General features: G+C 42.5%; 1 protein-coding gene across 6 annotated transcripts in view; it reads left to right on the top strand.

The window, feature by feature from the left end:
• Positions 1–6,852: 6,852 nt before the first annotated feature.
• Positions 6,853–20,633, top strand: part of WNK1 (WNK lysine deficient protein kinase 1) — a 107,114-nt gene continuing 93,333 nt past the window's right edge. For 2 of the 6 annotated variants that reach the window (XM_075051087.1, XM_075051088.1), the window contains exon 1: positions 6,853–8,589. In XM_075051087.1, coding sequence (XP_074907188.1) covers positions 7,807–8,589 — 783 coding nt within the window. In that variant the 5' untranslated portion in view covers positions 6,853–7,806. The remainder of the gene's footprint in view (positions 8,590–20,633) is intronic. The other 4 variants (XM_075051090.1, XM_075051091.1, XM_075051089.1 and 1 more) reach the window with 3 other exon arrangements.

The raw sequence follows: 20,633 nt of genomic DNA on the forward strand, positions 1-20,633 counted from the left end.
TAGCTGAAAGTTTTGAAGCCATGGCCGTATCTAAACATAACTGCTTCCCGAGGCTTTGTCCTACCTACCTAAGGCAGTTGAGGAGTTGTCTGAGCAGAAAGACATCGCTCCTACTATACTTCATAGTCTGGTCTTTAGTGTGATGTTGCTTGTGTCCCCACAAGACAACATCTTTGCTTTCCAGCTGTCTGTGGCAGTTAATAGTTTGTGGAGGGACGTATAAGAAGGGGAAGTTGTTTTCAAAGAACAAGAATACGAAACAGAAATATTTTAAGAGACTGATGTTTCAGGACTGAAACAGCAGAATCACTGTGTTGGAATTGGGCAAGCTGTTTCTCAGAGAAAGACATTAAAATAGAGGTGTCTCATATATATATATATTTGAAATACTTCTAAAAACATTTTTGTCACATCTCAAGGACAATTGAACTACTAATTTCCATTCTGCTTTATTTGAGGCTACTTGATGAGTCCTTGTGTACCTCATTAGTTTTGAGAGGCTGGTGTTTTGTGATGGAGTTATTCATCAACAATTTCTGACAGTCCTATCAGGGTTGTCCGCATTTAGGTAGCATCACATGGATGCAAAGGAAACTGAGACCTTGTCTAGTTTCTATCAGTTTTCAAATACGCTTGGATCTCCCATCCCTTCTCACCTGGAGCTTTAAGACACTCATCAGCCTCCTGAGATCTCTGATAAACATGAAGTAGATTCCCTGGAGTGTTTCACTTAAGATCAAGCGCAGCAAAAGATCCAGCGCTATCTGCGAGGCAGCTACAGCTCCCTGATCCTCTGCCCAGCCTTGTACATGGATTTGAGTGACATGAGAGCTGCTCTGACCTGTGTCATCTGGCAGTGGTCCCCAAGAGCTTGTTTACGCTGGATATTTTTTCATTAGATTGTAATTACACCACTGAAACTACATGAGTGTAATAGCTTTGCACCTGTGTAGCAGAGGTCATCCAGGTAAGGAGGTTTAAGTCACTTTTAATACCAGTGTGCTTATATCATCAATAAACACTTTCACTACTAACAAACCACTATGGTAGGCCATGCATCAGCTGCGAATTGCCACAATGCGTTGGTTACATTTCAACTTTGTGCCTTTGCTCCTGGTCCCCACAGACTGCAAGAGGAGCCAGCTGAGTCCGCAAGCGGAGAGCTCTTTAACGTGCACAGCGTGCCAATCACTCCTCGCGCTAAGTATTTTGCAAGGAGAGAAGAGATCTGAGGAAGTTACTCCAGATTTATATTGCTCCCTTCAGCCAAATGATCACATGCTCCTTTTTTCTTCAGGACTCCTGCCTTATCAAGGGCTCGATTCTGCAAGGTGTTGAGCCCCACCATGAGGGGCTGAGTGCTCTCACTTTCCCTGCCATCAGTGGCCATGGAGAGCACTCATTATCCTTCAGGAATGCTCAAAAACACCTTTCAGAAATGACAAGCACCTTCCAGTACTGGAGCCAGGATAAACAACACAGGGACAGACTAATGCTTTGCATTTGGATCAGACTCTGCTTTTGAAGGACATAAGGAAGTTCTTCATGCTGGACTATAAGCCTGCTCCTGTTTTGACTGAAGTGAGTAGTATTTTATTGTTGTACTTTGATGTAGAGAGGAGCAGAACTGGACCTGCTGTGAGAGTGACTGATTTTCATCAGCTTGTGAGCAGTGAACAGCAAGCAGGGCAAGTTGACTGCTGCACAGCATCACTAACAGATTCAGTCGCAAACTGTCTTTTTTCACACTTCCCTCTACCCACCTTCATCAAACAGCTCCTCTTGATTAAAGCAGTGTCCCTGCTTTTGTGCTTGCTTTAGAAGTGTTATGACACTGCTGTGAAGCGCAGAATTCCCTAAAGCCTTAGAGAGAAAAAAGATAAATGAGGCATCCTGAGCAATGACTAAAGACACAGAAAAAGGAAGAATGCAATGCTGATTTCAGCAAATATCCGTGCTTCCACAACACTTAGTCACTGTTAGACTACTTCACAAACTTTTGTAAAGAAACGTGGCAAGAATAGCCATGAAGATGACATAAAGAATGAAGTGAACAGTGATTTTCCTCTGTCCCCAATAGGAGTGACATTGAATTTGGCCACAGCACCTGCCATTATGGCTTGATATAGTTTGAAATAGTGCATGAACAATAACTAAGTCTCATCTCTGATAAAATTCAGTGTTTGAGTTATTTTAAATGTCCTTTTCTCACATTCCTGTTTGACTTTATCTGAATGGATTATGTTTGGAGAATGTAAATAGATAAACAGATGTGCTAATAATAAATACAATAGTTGATTAGATACAAAAAACCAGGGAGCCAGCAGCATAGCCTACAATGAGCTCTAGGCTAAAAATGGTTACTAATATAACTGAAAATAGTACTTTGGTCATTAAAAAACACAGGTAACAAACCAGTGATATATCTTTCTACTGGTTCTCTCACTGGCTTACTTTCATGTAGCTAGAATATGTTTGTTAATGTAGCTCAAGAGAATGGTGAAAGAAGGGAAAGAAAAAGAGTTATGCTTTTTATTCAAGTAGCTAGGATGGGGGTGGATGGGTGGGTGAAAGGGAAATGTAGGTTTCAATCTGATGAAGAAGCACATGCTATGCTCCAGTTTTATGGTGCAGGGTTGTTGAGATTTTCTCAAGCAATAAATAAGAAATGTCACATAAATTCATCATCTCTGGATTCAGTCCTTCTTATACAGTCTGGCTGCCTCTTTCACTAGTCCTTTAGTTAGAGTTCATACTTTGCTCAGGTGTCCTGGCCATAGTGTGGACCTGTCCTCCTGCAGAACTAGCAGACTCTGTAAACCAGGAGAGCACAAAGAGGGATGTTTAGTTTTGAGCCCTGTAAGACTTGTAGTTCTTGCTCTTTTTCAATTCCCATGGTCCCTGCTTGTGGAAAGACTACCCACGTTCAGAGGTTTTGGCAGGACTCACCGTCCAACATCATCTGATGGATCACCTACTACAGAGTCTGAAGACTTAAACTGCCCATAGATCCTAGAGATGGTTACAATGATTTCATAATTGACCTGACTTCCAGAGCTACTTGCAAGTACAAAACCTCACTAAAGATAAAAGAATAAAAGAAATGTAAGGTTTTAGAAGAAGTTTGTAATTAAATTTGATTTGCTGGGGGGAAAACTAAAGCAAAACAGAATATCTGGAAAGTTAAATACTCTCATTTCTCAAGCATGCAGTCTTGAAACACTTTGTTTCACTAACTTCCAGCATTAAGAAACAAAAACGAACACTGTGGCAGAAGCCTAGATTCGAGAAATGTCAAGGAAAAAGAAGAAACTGTGGTAGAAAAATTTGGATTGTCACTTGTTATATGGCACTGTAGCTGCAGCCTGGTAATGTGCAATAAAACTGAGACAAACAGTTTGCTTTGAAAAGCACTTAGGTTATGGAATAAAATCACATGCATCAAAATTATGGCATAGCCTTCCGTATTGCATAATGTATTGCATAAGAGAAAATAGAGAATAGCTGTTTCACATTAATACTTTGTCACATGGGCAGGTCATGAATGCCAACAGTGAATGAAATTTCACTGGAGAAAGCAAAACAGAAAAAAAGTTTCTGATTCCGTCAACTTCAAAATCACACTTCATTCAGAGTAATTTTTTAAACTATTACTGTTCCAAGCAAGATGACTGAAACTAAAAGAGGCTTGACAGAAGGAGGATATTTTTACTATGTCAAGTGGCAGCCCTTTGGATTTAATCAAAAGATCGTTTAAGTCTCTTTGCCTGTAATTTCTCAGATATAGTCAGGCTCCTTATTTCTGTGGATCTTTCTTACAGCAATGGGTGAAAGAAATATTTTTAATTGGCTGAGGAACTCTGGCACCAAAACTATTTTAATTACTTGTTTCTAAACATAGAATACATATAGAATTTACTTTAATGCTTTATTAAATCTTTCTGCAATACTGAAATTTTCCATTTAGCCTAAACACAGTTTGACAGATTAAAAGAAATAAAATTGAAGGGAAAGCAAGCCCACACTCTTTATTAAATTCATCTTTTTTTAGAATGACAAAATTAAAACAACACCCACATAAAATATAATTGCCAATATCATTCCACTTCATTTTTCAGAGCCAAAGAAGACAAAATCCATCATTCCCACCTCCAGGTCAGCTGCTCAGTTGTTTTTTTTTTCCACCGGGGTAACTGCTAAACCTATCTCTGCCCAGAAGAGGAGCCAGTGAGAAGAGCTGGGTGTTAGGGACCTCGCACTGAACACGCTGGACTCAGACTAACCTTCTTAAATTTCAAGTATACTAAGGAATGTGCTGGATCAGACACTGGGGAGGTGCTTTTTTACATAATTACCACAATTTTTTTAGTAGAAGACTGCCTCAGGCCCCTTGTGGCTATACACTGCTGGGCTGCAGGTCTCTTTTGCAAGGCTTTTACTTAATTAACTAAAGGAAAATATATTTAAGAACAATGGGTGAAAGGCACTTGAGTAAGAGAGGGGCTACACCTGAGGTCTCATTTAAACTACATGTGTAGGCCACAGGGCGGTGGTTCCCCAGCTGCAGCCCATCTACCTTTTGCAGCAGATCATACCGTACGTGGCTGGGCACGGACCTTGGAGCTGCTTGCCAAAGACTACTGATGATGCAAGTGGAATTCACCTAACAGCTCTGTAGGCTTACGCCACAAGGAATGATTTATCCCTGTATTATTTTAGGTGTAAGCTCATGAAGTTACATTAGGCATCAAGCTGGAGCAAGGTTTGCTATCTACTCCTACTTATCCCATCCAAAGGGTCAGTAAAAATGCAGTGGGCAGTGGAGCAAAGCAGATCTCTGCTTTAATGTAGCTCCAGAAGGCAACAACAGTGGTGAAGATGGAGTGGCACAGACCAGGGTAGGTAATAGGGTGTTGGTTGCCAGCCCTTGCTGGAGCCCTGCTATTGTGTCCTACTACTCTTAACAGTATAAAGCTAGCATGGATACGCCTGCTGATACTACAAATGAATCTTTGCTCTGGTGGCTAGAGAGATGCACAAATACCTGTAGTCAAGCATTGAGTGAAGCTGAACCACGCTTGGTATTGGAGGAGATGTTGATGGTCAATGGCTGGTGCCGCTGGTCCTGGCAGTGCAGTGGGGATGTGGCAGGTTGAATTATGAGTTAATCAGTTTTGATCCCGTCACTCTTTGCTGCTAATCAAAATACTCTGTTCAGCTCAGTGTTGTTTTGGAGAGTGTCTACTCTTGTGCCAATGCAGTTCAAGTGGCACACTAACAAATATACTAACTAAATTAACTTTTTCAGTGAAGGCAAGCTCTAGAGCGTTTAAGCCACGCAGAGGCCTTTACTGATATGTCGTACAACGAAGTGTGTTTTGTCCTTTTTGTGAAGAATGTATCATTATCTTGTTTGTCGTTACAAAGAGAAGTAGTATGGAAAGATGTATAGAAAATAACAGTATTCCAATTAGTGTGTGGTATTAGATTTTATATGTGAGGAATACAAGTATGTGAGAATTGCTCGGGTTGGTATTTTGTGGCTGGGGACCATGGAGGTGTGAAAGGCCCATTTGTGTTACGTTGTGCAGAGGGAGTTAAGGCCTCACATCAGCAACACACAACTTCCTCTAAACTGCTAGTTTAAAAGTAACTTTTAAAAAAAGTATTTGAAATGCCAGTGTGTTTGCTGGGAACGTGTTATCTGCCCAGGGAAATTTCCTAACTTATTTTTTTTTCTCAACAAAACTTTTGATTTGTAGTTGCCTGAAAGGCAATGGTACCAAATCGTTTGCTCCTCCTTCAGTACGTTCCTGCTGACTTCAAGAGACTGGTCTCACAAGAAGGAAAGTGCCTGGCTTTAGTTTATTAATACGAAAGAGGAACATGGTATAAATAAACTAGATGACTCGTGTATGCCAATGCTTTGTTAACCTGAAAGTTCCTGATTTGTGTCACTGTTGGCATGGGCTGTCACTGCTCCTCTGGCGGCTGTACAGCCTTGATTCAACTGCACCAGCTGCACTCATGACTGAAATGGCCATAGGGTAACGATCATTTTCAGGGCAAAGGCTGCAAATCCTGTTTCTTTTAAATAATGTAGAGCACTCATCTACATGGCAGTTATTTGTGTTTTAGGTTGCCTGGCCAATTAATGTCTCTTCAGGTGACCTAAACTGAGGAAAAACCCAAACCCTCCCTCGTCCGAACAGTACTCATCTATACGGAGTTACCGTTGCCCACAGTTTTAAATAAATTTAAAGGCTGTTTGAAAACACGAAGCTAAATATTTAATATATTAAATAGGTGTAACAGAGGACTTGAAGAAACAAGCAACGGCAGCAGACTCGGCGCCTCTCGAACCTCCTGCGGCCCAGCCCGCCCCGGCCGGCGGCTCCCGCCCAGGCCGCCCTGAGGGCCGGGCGGGCGGAGGAGGGGGCGGCAGCGCGCCCCGCCGCCGCCCCGCTTTAGGAAGAGCAGGAGTTGGGGTGCAGCCTCGCTCCCCCGCACCACATCGGTTCCCCCGGCGCTACCGGGCACGCCGAGAGCCTCCTTCCTTCCTTCCTTCCCCGGTGGGAAGCCACAGGCTGCTGCCCCCGGCCAAGCGCCCGTCCGCCGGCGGAAACTACAACTCCCGTGATGCTCCGCGGGCGGCGCGGTGCACGACGGGAGCTGCCACCTCTCCGAAGCTGGGCGGGGGAGGGGGTGGGGGGAGAAGGCGAGCCGCTTCCCCAGCGCGGGCGTGCGCGCGTGCGCGCGCAGGGCGGGCGCGGAAGGGGGTGTGGCCGCGGCGCTGGCCCTCCCCCCTCCCCCCTCCTCCTGTGTGTCGGTTTCGGGCTCCCGTCGCCATTTAGCGCGGAGACGTCCCCGGGGCGGCCGCGGCGGCTCCCGCTCCCTCCTCCCCGCCGCGGCGCGGGGCGCCACCCGGACTCGGCTCACCTGTGGCGGTGGCGGGCGGCCCCCGGTGAGGAGAGGCTGCGAGCCGCGGGCGGGGGGCAGGAGGAGGGTTTCCGGCTCCGTGCGAGGCGGCGGCGGCGGCGGCGGCGGCCGCGGCCGCTGTTGGAGAGGAGCGCGGCCCGGCCCGGCCGCGCGCGGGCGGTGGCTGCCTGCCGGGAGGTGGAGGCCGCGGCCGCCATGGGCGCCCCTGTGAGGCGGGGCTGAGCCCCCGGGCCCCTTTTCCTTGCCCCCTCAGCGGGGTGAGAGCGCTGGGCCTGCCCAGGCCTCCGCCGCCCGGTGCGAGTGACTGAGCGCGGCAGTTTCCTCCGCGGCCGGCGTGCGGGGCCTGCCCCCCTCGCCCTACCTCGCCTCCCGGCCCCTTCCCTCCCCGTCGGCCCTCGCTCCGGGGGGCACCCGGACCTGCCCCGCTTTCTCTCCATCGCCGGGGAATAATTGCAGCGCGCTCCCCTCGCCTTAAAGCAGCCGGGCGAGGCACCGGCTTCTCCCCAGTCGGGGGCCTGCCTCGGGGCGCTTCCCTCCCCGGCCGGGCCCGGTGCTCGGGTTTTTCCGCCCCTCGCCGTCCCCATCCCCGCGCCCCGTCTCCGCTCCTGGTGCTCCATGTCGGCCCCGCTGCCCGGCTCCTTGCTGCAGGATGGATGCAGACACTGACCGGGGACCCACCCCGCCGGCCCAGCCTCCCCAGCAGCCGCCTCCCAGCTCCGCCGTAAGGAGCCCTTGGGACCCTCCTCTGTTGCAGCTGCAACGGCAGCCGCGGACAGGCGCGCTCCCCGCTCAGTGACCGGCCCCTTCCCTCGCCTCCCCCCCACCCCCCGCCGTCGCCGCCTCGCCCTAGCAGCGCTCCCCCGGGGCATGATGTCGGGGGGCGCCGCAGACAGCGGCACCCCGGCCCCTCGCTTCTTGGCTCCCCCGCCGCCGCCGCCCAAGAACGGTTCCAGCTCGGACAGCTCCATCGGGGGGAAGCTGGGAGCCGCCGCCGACCACGGAGCCTCCGGGACCGGTGGAGCAGGCGGCGGAGCAGGGAGCGGAGGCCGTAGCGAGGAGTACCGGCGCCGCCGCCACACCATGGACAAGGACAGCCGAGGGGCGGCAGCCACAGAGCACCGCTTCTTCCGCCGTAGCGTGATCTGCGACTCCAACGCTACGGCCTTGGAGCTACCCAGTCTGCAGCCCGCAGCGCCCTCGGCCCCTGTCTCGGGAGGCAGCGCCGCTCCGCTGGTCTCTCCTCCCGAGTGTGTCAGCCGGACCTCTTGCATCGCTGTCAGCGCCGCCCAGGCTCCCTCGCTGCTGCAGCAGCCGCCGCCGCCTGCCCCGCTTCCCCTCGAAGGACAGTCTGCTCAGGAGCCCCCTGCCGCGAAGGATGCCGCCCCGCTGCTGCCCAAGGAGGAGGAGGACGAGACAACCGCGCTACCCCCCACCAGTGCCGCTGGCAGCGCGTCAACTGCCAGCCGGGAATTTGAGGAGCGGAGAACACAGCAGGAGGACATCGAAGAGCTTGAGACGAAGGCAGTGGGCATCTCCCCGGATGGCCGCTTCCTGAAGTTTGACATCGAGATTGGAAGAGGCTCTTTCAAAACTGTGTATAAAGGACTGGATACGGATACCACTGTGGAAGTCGCCTGGTGCGAGCTGCAGGTAAAGTAAATAAATAAAAATGGTGAATTACCAAAGCATAGTCACTCCCCCAGGTGCTAGGCTGTTGTGCCTGAAGGAGGTAAAATCCATCAACTCGAGGTCTGCTTTTTTCAGGCAGGGAACTGCAGACCTTACCTGAGGCACTCCTTTGGAAGAAAGGTGCAGCCTTTCCGTGGAGTCACTTTGCCTTTTAATTCTTTTAAATACTCTGCTCTCTGAAGAATTTTTTAGCTTTATCATCAGGAAATGTACTACAGTTCTGTTTCTTGTAGCGTCTTGCATTTTACACCTCCAAAAGGTAGCTTGGAGGATTGTAAGAATACTTGCACACAGCTTCAGGGAGGCTGAGGGAAAATGTGTAAGTGAATGTCAACTTGAACTAGCCTTAATTTTTTAAAATACGTTTATGTGTTTTTCTTAGAAAAAAATACTGAAATTCATAGACATTTCATATGTTTGTGGCAGTGGATTCTTGTAGGAGATAACTAAAATATACATGAAGTTATGCAGTGCATCACATCATTTAGTTTTTTGCAAAGCTGTTTTTGTCATTCTAAGTTGTAGGGTTCACATTTGACACAGGCACAAGTAAAGGAAGAAAGTAATTGTCTCCTTTCTGAAGCTTCAAAAAAACCCCCTGAAGTTTAACCTTTCCAAATGACTGGTGGATTAAACTGGACTAAGACACTACTCTTCTCCCAGGTTTCTAGCCTGAGCAGCACCAGAGTTTTGTAGAAGCCCAGTCTAATGATGGCAAGAACACCCGTAGTTCCACACAAGTCGGAGCTTGTATAACCGAGGCGCAGGTTGCTGTGCAACAACATTAAAAGAAGTGGGAAGAGATTGGAGTACCAGGAACAAATACCTGGTGTACTAGTTTGTTTTCAAAGCCTCAGCGTGAAATTAAAAGGGTAGTGCTTGTTTTTTAGTGTTGGGTTTTGGTGCAATTCGTAGAGGGGTTCATGTAGTATGGCTTTATTATTGTGTGTGTTCCCATCCAATTTCAGGCAGACAAAAGAGCATTGGGTCAACATCCCAGAAGTCTTTGTGGGGTTTTTAAGCAGTTAGCTGCTCACAAATGACTGATTGCAGTAACTGCACCAAAACTTTCTTTCCCTCAAAAAGAAATTTTACATCTATTCCAGTCAAACTGAGAGAATTTATTAAGAGATTTGTTGATTTGTATTCATATTTGGTTTTGGATGATTGCTCAAGCATTCTACCAGTATCTTGGTTCATTATGTTAGTGCCATTATTCAGTGTTTACTGACTGTGGAAGTAAGCTTCCTATTTTCTTTGTGACCCTTAAGCATGACCCGTTCCTCTGTGCTAGCTATGTACTTGCTGTGGTGGTCTTTTGAGCATTAATTTTAAATTAAAAAAGTGAAATGATCTAGTATTGGGCTCTGCTTAAGCTTCTTATGTGCAGTTTGAACTGAGAGGAGATTAATAATCCACAAAATTATATGACTTTTATTTGAAATTTTAATCTTTGTGATTTTGGAGTTACTTGACTTTTAACCCCTGAAGTATGTTTTAATCTTCACACTTTACTTACTGATCAGAAACTAATGTTAGCTTGGCATTAGACACTTTTCGCTAACGTTGCCTCTGATGAAGTGTCTTAATCGTCATCAGTACCATGTGGACAAACTGTCTAAAGCAGCACCTTCTTTGAATTAATTTAATAAAGAAGCTTATTTATAAAGGGCATGTTTCTGAGCTTTCAATGATTGAAGAGTTGAATGAGTAGTATTTAAAATGACATATTGCAAAGAGCATGAATGAAAATATTTCTAAGGGGGAAATATTTGATGTTTTGCTTGGAGGCTAGCTACATTACATGAGTGCCTTGTGGGTTAAATTATTCTGAAGGCTGTAGTTTTCTTCTCATAAGGAGACTGTGTACAAAATGACAAGTTTGAAACAACAATATAAATTTTATAGTTGTTAAAAGTATTTGCTAAAGGAACTAGACTCTACAGCTAGTAGAATATTTTAAGATTAAGTCCTGTTTTATTGTTTGTGTCTAGAAATAAAAGGAGGAACTTGGTATTTATTGGTATCATGGCTACATCCTCTTCTTTCTCTAGGAAAATATAATTGTTGACAGGTTAGTGGTATTCGTTACGCATGATTTGTATCAAAATACTATCTGGATGCACAAAGATGGACTGAAATGTAGATGTCATTGGTTTTCCAGAATGCCATGGTTTGAGGATTGGTGAACCTTCAAAGCATAATTATTTTATTAGGGAAACATGAATGATTTTCTTCCATGCTATATTACATTAACCATGACTAAGGGATGGTTACTTTTAACTGTCTTGAAATAATGTTCCTTAGCAATAGCAGAGCTTTTCTTCTCTGTATTCATGTTAGCAAGCATAGGTATCCTAGGTGTCCCACCTCTCTAGAGTCTTCTAAACAGTGCTACTGTAGTGCTGCTGGAATGAGGCTGCTTAGCATGATTACGCAAAGTTGTTCCTCTCATGGCTTGTCCGGAGTTGATAAAGGTGTATCACAGTTCGTCATTGCAAATTGTGTAATAGAATGGGGCGAGAACAGTTCATACTTTTGCAGAGTCTTCGGGTGTATGTTCTTTTAAGGCTTTTCTAGCATACCTAGAATGCTTCAGTTTCTTTAAAATCTCTGCTGTTTGGAAGAAAGCTTTTTTTGCCGGCTGCTTTCAGCTCAGTTAAACTACAGTGTTTCAATATTGGAGCAAATTCTGTAGTAGGAATCTTGTGGATCAAGACCATCACAGAAGACTTTGTGATGATCTCTGGCAGAATGACTTTTTAATGTTGAATAAGGCAACTATACCTAATTTTTATATATATGCTCTGTAGTGATAAAGTGTAAAATCCGAGAATATCAGCATGCTTCCTTTCAAAGGGAGTTTGGATGCTGCTTATCACATGCAGCTTGGGTTCCTAAGTTGCTGATGATACTATGGAGAATATTGCTCCATATCCTTAAGAAGGCTCTTGAACTGCCTTGTAATGCCCCTTATGCTTGATATACTGAACTGTGGAGGAAATAGAAGGAGAAAGAGCTGAAATTCTGTGGATGACCTAATGGTGTTCTTAGTATCTCCAGCAAGGGAGGTCCTGGCCAAGACTCTAGTTTTCTTGATCTGTGGAAGATGGGAAGATTTGATTTGAAGGAATTGAGTGTTTCAAGGTTGCTTATAGATGTGTAACAAAATCCTAACAAAAGTGTGACTGATGGACTATCCTAGTTTACTTTGTGGCCTGTCTATATGAAGCAAATTGTAACTTAACGTAGTTTAAATATTGGATGCAGGTATTTAAATGTGAAATATTTGCCCTGCTGTCAGCATAGTGGGGCTGTGAATAGCTCAGCAGCAACTGCTTGGGGCCAGTGCTCAGCTTCAATAACTGCAAGAAAATTGTTAGTGTAGTGTTAGTCTTCAAATACTTTTATTCCCATTGCATATATATTCATCTCGACTCTAGTTACTCTGAGTCAAGTGTGCCTCCTACTGTTGTCATTAGCACATCTCATAAATCGAGTGCAGTAGTAGTTAGGGTTACTGCTTTAATGGTTTTAAATAGGTCTAAGTTGGCAAAAGTGGTTACTGTTGCTGCTTTCTATTTTAATTTAAAAGAGCTTCCTGTACAATCATGTTACTGCTTAGTCTTTTTAAATTATATTTCTGAGCAGTGAGGCTTTTGTCACCGCTGTAGAGTTCAGGTAACATTGTGGCTAAAATGTGATGCCTTTTCCTGTTGCATTAAGTTTATCTATGTGAAGTAATGTTCTTATGCCGAAGGTAGCAAGAATCACATAGTTGACTGTAGAAGCCAAATCTCAGGGATAACGTGTCATCCTCAGAGTCCCTGTTTCAGTTTGAGTTGGTTTTAAATCAAGACTGCCATTTAATTTCTGCTTTACAGAACAATACAGGCTGGTGCAGTCACTTGTTGGACTGCAAAATCTTGTATCTAGAATTATTGCTGTGGGTTCTGTCATTCAAATTAGTAACTTTTCAAATATGAAACTGTGCTTGATGATATGGAGGTCACTTGGGCTCTTTTTTGAACTGTGTGTTTGTCAGGCATTTGAAGACTTATCTTCTTTCATTTGGACAGTGTCTTCTCTTAAAGGAAGCATGATTTAGAAACTCATTGGAAAGATATTTGCATTAGTTGAAAACGCATTCCTGGTAAACTGCATGCATTGGAGAACAGCACTGCTTGTCTGGTACATGCTGCATCACTCCTGTCCTTTGTATTTCTTTGACAGAAAGGGTAGGTTGGTCAGTCAGCAGTTACAGTTCATGAACGCATCTTCTTGCTGATACGTCACTTTGCCATTCTTACTCTGGCTTCAGTGCAATGTTAGGCAGGTTATTGTGCTTAACATGTGAGCTGCTGAAGGGGAAAAAGAGGTTATGGGCAGCCTGTAAGCGAACTAGAGTTTCTGGGGATAAGGAATGAGTTTGAGAGGTGAAAGTTGTGCAAGAAGAGTATGTTGTACTCATTACTACTTTGAGGGGAAGCTGAATGTGAATTTGGTTACCTTTAGTTATAAATCATCTGAGTAATAAATTAACGTAGGTTACATGTGTACAATTCTGTTGCAGACTGTTAACTATAGGCCAAGTGTCTATAGTATATAGACTATACTCCAACTTAGAAATGGATTTTTCTTTACATAGGCAGTAGCAATGAAAAAACAGTTGAGAACAAACATAATGCTGTAACCAAATGTGAACCATGAGGTTCTGTAGTGCACGCTGGTAAAAATAATGCAACTGATCGTCACTTTATTACAGGAAGTAGTGAAGTGCTAAATAATATTTCCATATGTCAGAATTTTTCTGAGTGTAACAATGTATAGAAGTTAACTTAAAACTCACAGTACAGGAAGTTGCTTGGATATGCTGTATATTTTCACTTTTAGTGACACTTCAGATTTAACTATACCTATCTCTATCTTGTAGACTTAAAGCTATATTTAATACTGATTTTTAGGTCAGCAGACAACAATGGAATGTAGTTTCTATACTCGAGTATAGAGTCCACTGCAGGCTCACCATGATAAGTAACAGCTTACTGAAGTCAAAGTATAATCCTTAAAACTCTCTTTGCTTTCTGGACTGACTGAGCTGGGAACGTTTCAGAAACTGCATGTTCAAGTCTGACAACCAAAAAAGGTCTTGTATCACATAACTGTGGCATCCTGTAGTCTTTTTTTTTAAAGCTGGTTGCATATTGCTCACTGGGAGGCCTGACTGCAAAGGTGCTAGCTCTGATGTACAATTGTATAGCTACATTAAAGCAAAATGGAAAACCAGATGAAAACCTTTGTGCAGTGAGAGGAAGCTGAGGAGTGTGGACCTGGAATGCATGTCAAGTGCTTTTGGAAAAATGATTACATCCTGCTAGTTCTGGAGGAATAGTCAACATCTTGAAACAAACATACATTCTTTGAAAGCTCTAACTGTGGTTTAATCCTGAATATTTAAGATATGCTTTATAAAACTTTTACTGAAAGATCAAGCTCAAGTCTGATGCAGTATGGTGACTCCCATGCCTACCCTGTACTTCACATCAGTGTTTAAAATACTCCACTAGTCTGTGAGCATAACTATATGTGGCTACAGCCACTGTAACAGCAGCAGTGTGCCTCCTGTTCATGACTTCTTCTGGGTCAGATGCATAATTGTCACAAATGTAGATTAATAAAGCCATGTGACAATATCTGTGAACATCATTCTATCCTTATTCGCTCTATTCCTGTTCTCAGCTCTACAAATTCCAAAATACTGTAAGCAAAAAGCTGTAAAGCTGTAAGTGTGTAATTGGTTTATAGAACTTTGAGGTTACACTGCATTTCCAGGTGTCTTCAAGTGTGCACACATAGGGCGCTTGAAATTCTGTGCAGTGAAGTCTAAATTTTCTGTTGGTTTTCCATGTCATAGGGTAGAACAAGTTACTGGTACTCCCTGGCTTCAAATCTCTTATGTGAAAATTGCTCCTTTGGCTAAGGAACAAAAACCAGCCATATTCCTGTTTGTGCTGTAATTGATACAATTGACAACTTGATAAATGACATGGGAAAGGAGCCAGACTAATTACCTGCAGAAGTATAAACAGTGGTCAGGTTCTCTCAGACTTTACAAAGGTGACCCTGAAAGAGAGAAGGGAGCTTTAAAGTACATTCTGGAGCTGCAGCTGTTAGGCGACCTCTACTTAGGAAAATAATCTTACCTCAAAGGGATATCACTTTTGGAGATAGCTGTGGTTCAATTTGTAACTGGCCGGTTATGAGGCAATAAATATAATCGGATAAGTACATTCTGAAAATGCAGCATTTCTTATGGAAATAAACAGGTTCTTATTTGTCAGTTTGGGTGGTTTGAGAGCTGCAGAATTAAATCTCTTAAATGAGATTTGTTTTGGGCTGTTGTGGTTTAAAATAAAAACACTTAGCTTCATAGCTAAACTTTTGAGGGCTAAGGAAAAGTATCAGGACTATAATCTTTCTTTGAAAGGGGAGAAAAACCCCACCTGATAAAACTCCATGGAGACATCCTGTATAAAGTCGTTTGAGAGCTGTCTAGCAGAGTAATAAATAAAACAAGCAGTAATAGATCCGTGGTAGTCTCCATGGATGCAGTGCATGGGGCAGTGTAGATTCAGTACCTGTTGGTTAGCATTATGCCTCAGGATCACATGTTCTTTTCCTTATTTTGTTGTCTTTTTGTTTGTTTGTATCGTACTAGCAGCTTGTTAAACAGCACAGCTCCTACCATCACCAGGTACTTCATACTGCATGTGACAGTTGTGCTAAGCAGTGGCAGCCTTGATGCTTCCTGTCACACCTCTCTTCAGAAACACTAATTTCCTGTGAAGATTAGCAACCTTTCTTTTGAGATCGCTAGTTGGTTCTTCCAAATAATGGTTGAGTTGAAAGAAAAGTTCAGTATTTCTCTGTTTCAATCTTTAAGTTCACATTTTCAAGCATGTCTTAGTCTACATAATTGCTGTAACATTTGGGCTATAAGAAAAATAATAAGTATCATGCAAGTTTGCAGTGCTTCTGCAGCTGGGCATAGGACTTTCTGTTGGCAGAGCATGTGTGGTTTGTGTTTTTTTTCTTTTTTTTTTTAAATAGCAGATGGTAGAAAGTTACTGGTTTTGACTCTTAAAACTTTGGATAATGATTCCATGGTTTTAACTTGATCATGACATGCGTATACCATGTCTGGAAAAATACTCTTCCAGTATACTTGAAACAATTCCTGTTCTAAATAGCAGGATTTGTAGTGCTGCTTGAAAATCGATTTCTCAGAGTAATTGAAGGCTTTTATCTAACATGAGCCATCTGAAGATCTTTTCAAGTACGGTGTTAAAATTCTTGTCCTAACGAATGAGACTCAAATTTTATACTGGCTTCATAAGTATTTTTGTGGAAGCTGCTTACAGTCCTCAGGACTTTCTTGTAGCTGATTTTGAGAATCATTTGGGCTAAATACTGAACCTTAAACAGTGTTAGAATGTATCTGGTCAAGATTCTACAGATGTCCTTCTTTCTACCTTATTTCCAGCTTCCTCAGCATATTTAGAAATTGTCCTACCAGCGCTTTTCAATGCGTGGTTTTGGTTGTCCTCATTACTCCCCTTGGGAGAGCTGGGGGAATTGAAGAAGTGACTAGGATTGAATCTGTGGCTTACCTGAAGTCATCTTTGAGAGGGGGAGCTTGCTCCCTACTTGTCTTATGGGCATAACCTGCAGAATACTCCTTAACTCCATGCTGCAAAGGATAAACTTTGTGTTAATAATGTCCTGTGCTATGTGATGCTATCCCCTTAACCCAAAAGGAGATCCTTCCAACAAGGAGATCACCGCAGATGTTGCCAAATCTTTTTTTCTAATAAGCCAGAGTAAAACTGGGATACGATAAAGTGACCAGAAGAATTCAGATTCAGTTCTCAAACATACTTCTGAACTTTATCCCAGTTATCTTTTTCACCTGGTGATGACAGGTGCATTCCACATACCCGGATTATTCTAAAGCGCTTCCAGATTTGCCTGGGTAATTCCATGCAGCACTGTGTGTTACTTTGCCTGGATCACAAGGAATTTAAAATGCTCTCGGTTTTCAGCAAAGGAAACTGCAACCTGCTAAAAATTGGACTGGTGTTGGTATTTTTTTTTGTCTTCCATAAGCTATTTAAGTATTAATATATATCTAAAGCAATACACAGTTTTTATAAGGATAAGTTATTTTAAATTACTCAGAGGGACAAACTTGCTAGTTTAGATTTATCATTTTAGGTCAACGCAGAATCTTTGGGAATGCTACCTATATACTTAGAATCTAGAAATCCTCCAAAAAGTATGTTTATACTTGATGGCCATGTACCTTGTAACTAAAATATCTGTGAGCTTTTAAGTGATGTGTCAATGACACTGGAATGAATGCCTTGCTCAGGGCTGTGTGTTTTAGTGTAGGGGATGCTGTTTCTTTTTGTACTTGGCATGCCTGAGAACATGATTCTGAAATCATGTGGTTCATCTATTGGCAATAGTCTGGGTACTGATTCTCTGGTGTATCTGTTCTCAGGACAGGATCACTATGGTGCTTTTCAAGTCTTCTAATTTCGCAAGTGGTTACTAGGACTCCTAGTACATTACCAGTAAGATTAAAACAAAGAGGAAGCTTTGGCAGCTCTGATAACTTGTGATGCGGATTTTATGTTTTGAGCCGTAGTCCAGAATGGTTCTGATCCTATCGCCTCTGTTAATAAGCAGTCGTTGACAGAAACTTTTAATAGCTATCCACTGAACTGCTATTTTTCTGCTGTGGGATAGCAGATGGTGTGGAAAATAAGCTTTATTAGACCCCTTATATGAGGGAGAAGCTTTGTTGTTTCTGTTTAGCTGTTCTGGATCATCTTTTTTCATCTGGATGGTTGAATATAGTGGGTTCTGATAGCAGATTTGGGGTTAGCAACAGAAAGCAAAAAGCTACAAATGGAAAAACTCATTTAAGTGATAGAGATTTTATTACCAACACTTCGAAGGATTTGAAAAGGATAGGAATACTGATCTCTTTGGGTTCAATCTGAAACAACTGTAGGAATGCTGAGCTAAATGGAAGGTAGAACTAAGCAGATACCAACAATTATATGCATTTTATTTGGCCAATTAATATCGTCTCATGATAGCTTAAGACTATCCAACTGATGGTGTTAACCAGTTTTCCTTTGACATTTTCCTCTCTTAGAGTAACCCTGTGACTTTTTTTTTGCTTTGCTGACCGTTGCTGGCAAGTTTATGACCCCAATCTGAATGTATTTTGACTGCTTCTATCCTGGCAAAGACTAATGACATACAAACAATAACCCACAAATATTGCTATTAAAAGCTTCAGCAATCCAGGCTGATTATCTTAAGGATCTGCAAATCTGTATACACTTACATAATATGCATCTGTTAATGGCAATTTCTGAACTGTTAGCAGGTTTTGCTTAAATGTTGCAAAATGTTACCATGTCTGTTTACAAATCTGCTTCTTTTAAGTGAGGCTTTTATTCTTACAGATATTTTCCAACATAAAACTATTTTTGGTTTGTCTCTATTCAGCTGCTTACAGTATGGTTTCATTTGGGAAATGTGTTTCTGTATAAAAATGCAAGATACTGACTTAATGTGCTCTGTTTTGCTGTAGCTGGTTTGAACTCAAGAATCTTTGAGTCTTTCCTAAAGAAAAAATATAAGTGAGACTAAACTTGAATTGGAGAGTTCTTGGGAAGCAGTCCATTCGGACAAGTACCCTACAGTAAGAAATACTGTCTGAGAAGCAATTGAAATTTTTTTTTTTATATTGCCCTCTCTGGATATAGACAAGTAAAGATTGACAGTATGTAGAATGGCCTTTGAGGGCATGATAGTTATTTGCATTTAACATGATTTGGGGCTTAGTGAGTTGTTAGGTTTGCCAGGAACAGTGTGCTGAAAATGGAGAAACTGCAGGAATGTCTGATACAAAAATAAGACTTAAAGTTTAGTTTTAGCATGTTTTTTCTGTGGTTTGCTCTACTTCCTTTACATGCAGCTTGAGCTTTTTTCTGCAGACAAGCGGCTCAAAAGCAGAATGCATTTCAGGTTATCTGTACCTGGGGGGAAGAAAAAAATTACACGGGGCACTTGAATTGGAATTTTTTTGCCTCTTGATGGCAACTGTGAGCCAGTTCAGGTGGTGCTATGATTTCTTTTGCTGATCTCATTATACAAGCCTGAACGTATCTGAGAGGTTCAGTATTTACCCTCAGGAACAACAACAAAAAAAGTGTGAAGAGGTTCTAGGTTGCTGCTGAAGACTTAAATGCTGTAGTACATTAATAGATTGTGCGTGGTCTATACCTGAAGATCTATCATAAAAAGCTGTCTTTAATACTCAAGCTTCCTGTAGGAAAACATGCATATGTTTCCTGTGGACTCCCTTTGGTTTTGTAGACTGCCAGCTTGAACGTTCAGTGCTTTTCAGTGGTTGTGGCAACAAAAAAAAAATTGTGAGAAATCTGAGGAGGAAGAACAAGGAATTTTGGCCTTTCAAGTTGTAGTCATCTCGTGTTTGCAGCAAGTGAAAAGATCCCAGAGAATTCTGGTTCAAGTTGCATTTGTGCTTGAAGTAAGTTTCATGTACAGAACAAATATAAGTAGTTAACATCCTGTTGTTTAGGGACTGCATTTTTTTCTGTCTATGTAGGAGGACAAATCTTTCCAGTTGCTTTAGACTGTAATGCAACTATTTAAGAATGGTCCTATAGTTTGTAATTTGTCCCTTCTATTTGGGTGTTAGTAATGAAAACATTTTGTCCAAATGAGTTTCTTGATTTATTCAGGTAGTATGCCTGTAAAGCAAAACTTGCTACAGTCAGGTTAGACTATATATAGCTTAATATCTTATACTGTTCACTTCCTTTTTTGACAGACTGGTGATTTTTCTTATAGTTGGTGTCTCTAGAGTTTCCAAGGTGTTTGCATAGATGCATCAAATGGGATATAGGGCTTGTTGTGGAAGGGTTAAAAAAAAAAAAAAAAAGGCCAGCACACTAATACAGCACAAACTACAGTGTATCAGTGCAACTGAACATGACTGAATGCATATGGTAACACTGTGAATAGGAAAAATAGCCAGTTGTCTTGTCTATATCTTGGGACTATTGTTCAGAACAAGTGGTTTTTTTCCTCCCATCCAGTATGAAATCTTCTCAAATTTGGGTGAATCCCAGAAAACTAAGCAGAATTGAAGTTTGATTCATTGCTGTTGGAGACTCTTAAATCTGTTGTCATTACTGTTGACTTGAGTGGTTTCTTCTAAGGAACTTTGAGACTTGAAAAGGCATCTACCAGACAAAGGTGAGGAATAGCAAAAAACTTGTTTCTTAGGATGTACGTGACATGAATTTTAAAGCTTTAGGACCAGGCAGGTTTAAAACAATGAACTGATTCTGAAAATTCCCATTGCTATGAGTGGCTAGTTCATGAAAGTATCATTAATATAATACTTGTACTGAAGTTTGTGGATTTCTTCACTGCTTTTTGCCAAAATACCTCCCTTTGTATTCTTCGTTTAGTAATATCTTATTGAATAAGCTACCTACTGTTGACATGCCTCAGTTTTTTACAGACTTGTGGATTAAATATTTGTGTAATTTACGTGAACATGTAAAGTAATTTTACGTATGTATTCAGACTTTGAGCTGTATAAGGGCAGCAGCCAGTAATGATGAACATTTTGTTGCTATTCGTTCTGGGGTTTTTAGTATTTTGTAGTAGATTGTGAGCTTGCACATTTAATCTCTAAGGTAAAACTTTGTGACCATAATTTAGGTGTTTGATAGAGGTTTTTTTGGAACTGGAAAGACATCGATCCCAAACCAGCATCTGTGGCCTAGTTAGTGGTAGATGACTAGCTGTTCCAGAAGGTTTTCTGGATCTGTTTTCTAAGATATATATAGATGAAAAGCTGTCAGGTGTTGAGTTGAACAAGAGTGAGA

Source organism: Buteo buteo, chromosome 19 (assembly GCF_964188355.1).
Source record: "Buteo buteo chromosome 19, bButBut1.hap1.1, whole genome shotgun sequence".
NCBI lineage: Eukaryota > Metazoa > Chordata > Aves > Accipitriformes > Accipitridae > Buteo > Buteo buteo.